Source organism: Babylonia areolata, chromosome 1 (assembly GCF_041734735.1).
Source record: "Babylonia areolata isolate BAREFJ2019XMU chromosome 1, ASM4173473v1, whole genome shotgun sequence".
Lineage (NCBI taxonomy): Eukaryota > Metazoa > Mollusca > Gastropoda > Neogastropoda > Buccinidae > Babylonia > Babylonia areolata.
The window spans coordinates 84,823,674-84,831,173 of NC_134876.1; the positions used below are offsets into that span (position 1 = coordinate 84,823,674).

The window sequence follows — 7,500 nt, forward strand, 5'->3', positions numbered from 1 at the left end:
AGAGAGAGATAGACAGGGAGAGAGTGAGAGAGACAGAACGAGAGAGAGAGAAATTAAAGGCATAGAATGAGGGGGAGGGCAGAGACAGGCAGATAGACGGATAGACAGAGAAAGAGACAGACAGACAGACAGACTGACAGACAGACAGACAGAGACAGAGAACGAGACAGAGAACGGGAACGAATATGTTTAATGGGGGGAAGTTGAATAAGCATGCATATGCTTTTTTTACATTCAGCCCTCGGGGCTAAAAGAAAAATTAAATCGAAATATGCTAAAAAAAAAATAAATAAATAAATAAATAAATAAAACAAAAAAAAATCACACGGAATTGCTGATGTGCAAAAGTAAGAGAGGGAGGAGGCAGAGTGGGCCACACAGACAGACAGACAGACAGGCAGAGACAGAGAACTCGAGAGGAAGGGAGAGGGAGAAAGAGAGAGGGAGAGGTGAGAGGGAGGGAGGGAGAGAGAGACAGACAGACATATAGACAGAAAAAGACGGAGAACTGAAGAGACTGAGATAGTGAGAAAGAAAGAGGGAGGGAGAGAAAGAGAGGGACAGACAGAGAGAGAAAGAGAGAGGGGAGAGACAGAGGGGAGACAGCGACAGAGGGAAGGTTGGGGTGGGCAGGAAATGGTAACTTGATTCTAGTGGGAGGGAGGGGGTGATGAAGACAGAGAGACAGAAACAAAGACAGAGAGAGGAGGATGGTAGAGGGAGGAAGAGAGCGAGAGAGAAAAAAGAGAGATAGAGAGAGACGTGTAGACAGACGCAGAGAAAGACAAGACTATATTTGAAAGAGACAGACAGGGATACAGAGACAGTGGACCGTCAGAGACGTGTGTGTGTGTGTGGTTCGTCCGTCGGGATCGACGAGGACCATCTAGTCATCCTGGGGGGTGGGTGGGTTGGGCTCTGTGGGTGCGCAGATGACTGGTCAGGCCAATCCGCGCCCGGAAGGTTCTGACGCAGTGTGTACAGGGGATGGTGGCGGCTGTCGGGGACTTGCTGGCACTGCTTTTCCTGGCCTGTCTGCGTTGCTCTGCTGCAGCGATTCTGTTGGCCTCACAGAATTTGGCGCCTTTGTGGACAGCTGAACGCCACTTTGATCTGTCCATTGCATTCAGCTCCCATGTGTTGTGGCTGATGTTGAAGGCCTTCAGAGAAGCTTTCAGAGTGTCTTTGAAGCGCTTCTTTTGGCCTCCATGGGAGCGCTTGCCATGTTGGAGTTCGCCGTACAGCAGTTTCTTGGGGAGCCGGTGGTCTGGCATGCGAACTACATGGCCTGCCCAGCGCAGCTGGGCCTGCATCAAGATGGTGTAGATGCTGGGCCAGTTTGCATGAGTGAGCACCTCTGTGTCAGGGGTCTTCTCTTGCCACTTCATGCCGAGAAGTTTTCTGAGGCTGGTGGTGTGGAAGTGGTTCAGTTTTTTGGCGTGGCGTTTGTAGACCGTCATGATTCACATCCATGTGGTGAGAACTATGGCCTTGTATACTTTGAGCTTCGTCTCCAGGGTGATGCCTCTCATGTTCCAAACGTTCTTATGGAGTCTGCCGAAGGCAGCGCTGGCTGTAGCGAGTCTGGCATTCACCTCATCGTCAATGACAACTGTGCGAGAGAGTGTACTGTCCAGGTATGTTAACTTGTCCACCGCGTTCAGTCGTTGCCCGTTGATGAAGATGTTTGGTTCAACGTAAGGCTTTCCTGGAGCTGGGTGGTGCATCACCTCAGTCTTCTTTGTGCTGATTGTGATACCAAAGTTGTCACAGGCAGCAGATAGCTTGTCGACGCTGTGTTGCATGTCAGCTTCGGAGGCAGCGTTGAGAGCGCAGTCATCAGCAAACAGGAAGTCGTTGACGGTGTCTGTCCTCACCTTGGTTTTTGCTTGAAGCCTCCTGAGGTTGAAGAGTGAGCCGTCTGTACGGTACCTGATGCCAATGCCTACGTCAGCGTCTCTGAAGGCATCTGTCAGCATGGCTGAAAACATGAGACTGAACAGGGTGGGGGCAAGAACACACCCTTGCTTCACTCCGTTGGAAACAGGGAATGGTTCTGAAGTCTCTCCATTGTCTTGGACTCGGGCCAGCATCCCATCGTGTAGTTGCCGTGTGATGGTGATGAACGTTCTGGGACATCCGTACTTCGCCATAGGTGGAGCAAAGGTTGGCGTTCTGTTCCTGACACTTCTCCTGGAGCTGCCTGGCAGCAAACACCACGTCGATAGTCCCGCGTTCTTTCCGGAAGCCACACTGGCTCTCTGGTAGGAGAACTTGCTCAAAGTGCGCTATGAGACCGTTGAGTAGCACTCTGGCCAGAATCTTGCCTGCGACGGACAGCAGAGATGTTCCACGATGGTTGTCACAGGCCTGATGATTTCCTTTGCGCTTCTACAGGTGTATGATGGAAGCGTCTTTGAAGTCCTGTGGAACTGCCTCATGCTGCCAGATGAGCTGGAACAGCTGATGAAGCTTCTCAGTCAGCGCCATACCACCTTCTTTGTAGACCTTGGCTGGAATGGAGTCTGAGCCAGGGGCTTTGCCATTGGATAGCAGACGGATAGCTTTCTGGGTCTCCTCCAAAGTTGGAATGGCATCCAACGACTCACTGACTGGCACCTGGGGGAGTCGGTCGATGGCTTCATTATTGATGGTGGAAGGGCGGTTCAGTACGCTGTCAAAGTGTTCAGCCCATCTCTCAAGGATCCCGTCTTTGTCAATGATTAGGGTGGAACCATCAGCACTGAGGAGTGGAGCAGATCCGGAGGTGGTGGGACCATAGATTTCTTTCAGGCCGTTATAGAAGTTCTTCATGTCGTTCGTGTCTGCAAAGCCCTGGATCTCATCAGCTTTGTTGCTCAACCAGGAATCTTGCATCTGCCGCAGCTTCAGCTGGATGGTGCTGCGTGTGCTCTTCAGTATGTCTTTCTTTGGCTGTGACTTGGGATCTTCAATGTGGGCTCTGTAGGCTTGGCGTTTGTCTTCCAGCAGCTGCTTGATCTCAGTGCAGTTCTCATCAAACCAGTCTTTGTGCTTCCTGGCAGAAGGCCCCAGGCACTCCATGCCAGTGTTGTACACCGTCTCATGCAGTGCACCCCATGCTGCCTCCACATTCTGGTTGTCCAGCACGGTGGACTCAAGGCGTTCCTCCAGGGTGTCAGCAAAGCTCTGCTTGATGTTGCCTAGCTCCAGCTTGTTGACATTCAGGTGTTTGGGTGCTTTCATGTCCTGAGGCCGTCTCTTGGGCTGGATGCGGAGGTTGAGCTTGGAGACGATAAGGCGGTGGTCTGTCCAGCACTCGGCGCCGCACATGGCCCTCGTGACTCGTACGTCCTGCCTGTCCCTCTTCCTGACGATGTCAAAGTCGATGAGATGCCAATGCCCAGAGCGAGGATGCATCCATGACGTCCTGTTACGGGTAGGGAGGCAGAAGACGGTGTTTGTGATAAGAAGGTCGTGCTCGGCACATGTCTGGAGAAGTAGTTGGCCACTGCTGTTACAATTACCAACCCCATGCTTCTCAATCACGCCTTCCCAGGAGGTGCTGTCACAGCCAACTCTCGCATTAAAGTCACCAAGATGATGAGCTTGTCTGCGTTGGGAACAGTGGTGATGACAGCGTTCAGGTCCTCGTAGAACTTGTCCTTGATCTCATCCGGGTTGGTCATGGTGGGCGCGTAAGCGCTGACAATGGTGGTAAACTTCTTCCCGTTGCATAAAGGGAGTTTCATCGTCATCAGGCGATCGTTCACTCCTTTCGGGGGGCCAGCCAGCTTGCCAACGAGGGTTGTCTTCACTGCAAAGCCAACTCCAGCCTCACGTCTCCCCTCAGGTCCGCGACCACTCCAAAAGAAGGTGTAGCCTGCGCCTCGCTCACAGAGTTCGCCTTCTTCTGCCAGTCTGGTCTCACTTAAAGGCAGCGATGTCGATGTTGTACCTAGCTAGTTCACTCGCAATGAGTGCTGTGCGTCTCTGTGGTCTGGCTGAGTCGCCTCTGTCCAGAAGCGTACGCACGTTCCATGTGGCAATGGTCAATGGGGTGCTCCTTGTTTTATTCTTTCTTTCCTTTATGTGTCGACCGCTTGAGTAGGGTCCCCGTCAGCCGCGGTATGCTGACTAGGGTGGTATGGAGCTGGCAATGTTTAGGGCACCTTTTCTAGCCCCTTCCTCATGCCATGGAGGTAAGCAGTGCTGTCCTGAAGAGGGCTGCTCAGTCGCTCTGGGGGCTGCCGATCTCCACCGCTGCTCCAGTCGGTGAAAAACGACCCTATGGCCTGAGCCGCCTGTGTGCAGGTCCGCGGCTACAACTGCCAGTGTACCCACACCTGTCGCTTCGTCGCTCGCCTGTCGCCACAGGGCTTGGGGGAAATGATGGTATGGGATGAAGGATGACTGATGACTTGCGCGATGACTTTGTTTATAGTGAGGAGTTGCACACCATCGACCTCACTCTCTTGTTCGAGACCGTCTGTATCCAGTAGCAAGACGAGGTCAAGACGACTGGAGATGGAAACGGGTGCAGTGGATGACCAGGATGTCCTATGTGCCTCATCCTGCCCTCAGCACTCCACAGTGCTCTGCTGCAACCAACTTTTGAACCATGAAGGTTTCTTCCTGTCAGAGATAACAGACTGACGAAAACAGAAACAGAGACAGAGACAGAGAGGAACAGACAGACAGACAGAGAGTTACACATAACTTTTGACAAAAACTGAAGAGTGCCGCAGACACACAGAGAGACATTCACACACAGCTGGCGTGCACCCAGACATGCACAGCACGTTATAGATTTCAAAAGTTGGTTGACTAATTTGCTTGCTTGCTTGCTTGGTTATGGCTGTTGTTATTCACATTTTTGGTTGGTAGGGAAAAAGATCAAAGAGCCAAAACTCACGGATGCCATCGAAGCGGGTAGCGATGGTGTCCAAAAAGGTATTCTCCGCGGCCATGCGCTTTCCTGGCATCCTGTACATTTGGCTGCTATCCTCCACGCACCACGTAAAATTGGACACACGAACTCACTCACCCACACAGAACAGAAACCAACCTAAAGTCAGCCACTGACACACTGGTGGTATACACTGGAACCAAGTCAGCCAATGCACAATTACCAAAGTCACATGCACTGTCTTCCTGATTAGTTGCTGCTCCTTTGATGCTCATGCCTATAACCCCTGTACATGTTTTTCTTTTGATTCGGAAAGCAGATATGACGAATATGTTCAAGTCGATTACGACGAAGATGCTGATGCTTTCAGTTGTCGCCACAGACAGGACTTAAAGAGGTTTTCATATATTCACTTCATTCATATTCTGTTCAACTGACCTGTGATAACTGACACTGCACAAACCTAAAGTTAAGATGAGCAGGTTTCGTGATGCTCAGTGATGATACAGTGCGATTTTGTTTTGTGAGTTTTTGTTCCGAGGGAAATAGCACATTTGTTCACCAAATGTGTTACTCATATCCATCCAAGGAATGTGTCAACAAAGATATTTTAGCCGATAAAATAAGATACATCTTTCAAAAGGAAAAAGGGTAATTGATAACAAGGAATGCATCTACCAAGGAACAGGAAGCAAGTCTGCTGAAAGTAAGTGGGTCAAATATTTGTAAAAATCCGTTTTGGTCCTTTTGTCATGGGTCCATGTTCCGCATACAACTAAACAATATAACCTTCAAGATTAAAGACTGGATTCTAGTCAAGTGCTGCTGGTACTATACATAGATGGTTCAAACTGTCAAAATGAATGTGATGTATTTCAGTTATCGTATCACTGAACGCGTTTAGTTCAGAATATAGACACATCCCTCAACTCAGAAGTGAAAATCAGAACCGCGAATAGCCAAAATTAGTGTACCACTTTTATTTACACCACAGCCACTTAAAATGCTGATCTTCCAAAAATGTACCCCATGTCTTTCTTCTCACACTGAATCACGTCGGTGAAGTTCCAGTCTCTTGTCAATCATAACAGCGCTACACTCAACAGCCTGTACAGCACGGTCCGCTGTAAGCCACATGTCAGAGTTGGTCTTCGATCCATGGCTTTTTAAGGAAAAGACGACTTAACTTTTCCTTGTCATTGCTGCAACTGTTTTACTCCAGTGGAAAGCTCCAAGCCTTGCAGCAGACCACACCATGCAGTGATCCAGGACTGAGGGACACCGAACACCGCCCTGATCACTCACTTTCCGGAATTGGTATCTGTGAAATGGAACTGTCGCTTGTCTGCGTGCACTGAAACAAGGACGTAGTGCAATGCAGCGCTGTCGCCGCTCTCACCACTGGTGTCAGAACCAGCCCACACCGGAACCACGCTTGTCAAGATCGTCACCGCCACCACAGTCTGGGTCGTGCTCACCATAACTGGAAAAAATCCCCGCACGAAAAAATCCCCTGAAATTTCTAGAATCACTTTTCACACAAAGAAACCTCTTTTTTTTTTATTGATGTTGCTGGTTTTGTTTTCGTCACAGTTGTGGCAGTTTTCCACACAGACTGACATTCATCCAGTACAACGAACCAGACAACTTCGAAATTTCGCCACAGGTGGGCACCAACTAAGGGAAGTTACTCCATTACCAAGGCCCTCCGAGACAGGAGAATAATGTGACGAGGTCTGTTACACAGCTTACATATACGAAGCACACACACACACACAACTGCGCGATGACAGCACAGCCTGACGTGCAGAGAGGGCTTCACTGGAGAAAAAAAAAGTGTCGCGGACAGTTGCTAGATGGTTTTGGCTGCCACGTGAAAACGTGGCAAAAGTTGTTGTTGTGGTCACCGCATGGATGACCTCCTCTCTTCTGCCACACTGAGTTCTACCCGCCCTCCCAAACACACACACAGTCTTGTCACCCAGCGTGCTAAAACAACGGCTCGTGGCGTGATGTGGCTTCCACGTGTGAGTGTGTATGTGCGTGTGTGTGTGTGTGTGTGTGTGAGTGAGTGTGTGTGTGTGCGGCTCAAGTGATGATGGCAAGTCCACCACTTCCACCTCCAGCTTCGCTTGTGATGCCTTGCTCTCGCTGCCCTCCTGTGCGTAGTAGTGCCGGAGTGGTGGTGTGGAGGTGGTGTAGCGGGGTGGGAGGGGGGTGGGGGTGGGGTGAAGGAGAGGGTACGCGTGCGTGCGTGCGTGCGTGTGCGTGCGTGCGCGTGCGCGTGCGTGTGCGTGCGAAGGCCTTGGTGGGTTTAGACAACACGCCAGCTGGCAGTCAGCACGGGCTTCAGTGCTGTCGCTGTCCCGGTAGTTAGTGGTGGTGGTGGTGGTGTGGTGAGTCCATCCCTCTCTCCATCCTCTCCTACCCTCTACCATCTCCCTCCCGCTCCCGGCCCCACCCCCTCCACCCACGCCCCTATTTTTTTCTGCATCACCACTATTATCAATCATCACCCCCCCGGCTTCTCATTCATGCTCCACCTCCACTACCACCACCACCACACCACCTCCACCACCACCACCACCACACCACTACCACTACCACAACCA

At 50.9% G+C, this 7,500-nt stretch overlaps 1 protein-coding gene across 2 annotated transcripts in view; it reads right to left on the bottom strand.

The window, feature by feature from the left end:
- LOC143288669 (voltage-gated delayed rectifier potassium channel KCNH8-like) overlaps positions 1-6,904 on the bottom strand; it is a 290,432-nt gene extending 283,528 nt beyond the window's left edge. For both annotated transcript variants that reach the window (XM_076597324.1, XM_076597322.1), the window contains exon 1: positions 4,895-6,904. In XM_076597324.1, the coding sequence (XP_076453439.1) occupies positions 4,895-4,973 (79 nt within the window). In that variant the 5' untranslated portion in view covers positions 4,974-6,904. The remainder of the gene's footprint in view (positions 1-4,894) is intronic.
- Positions 6,905-7,500: the final 596 nt, after the last annotated feature.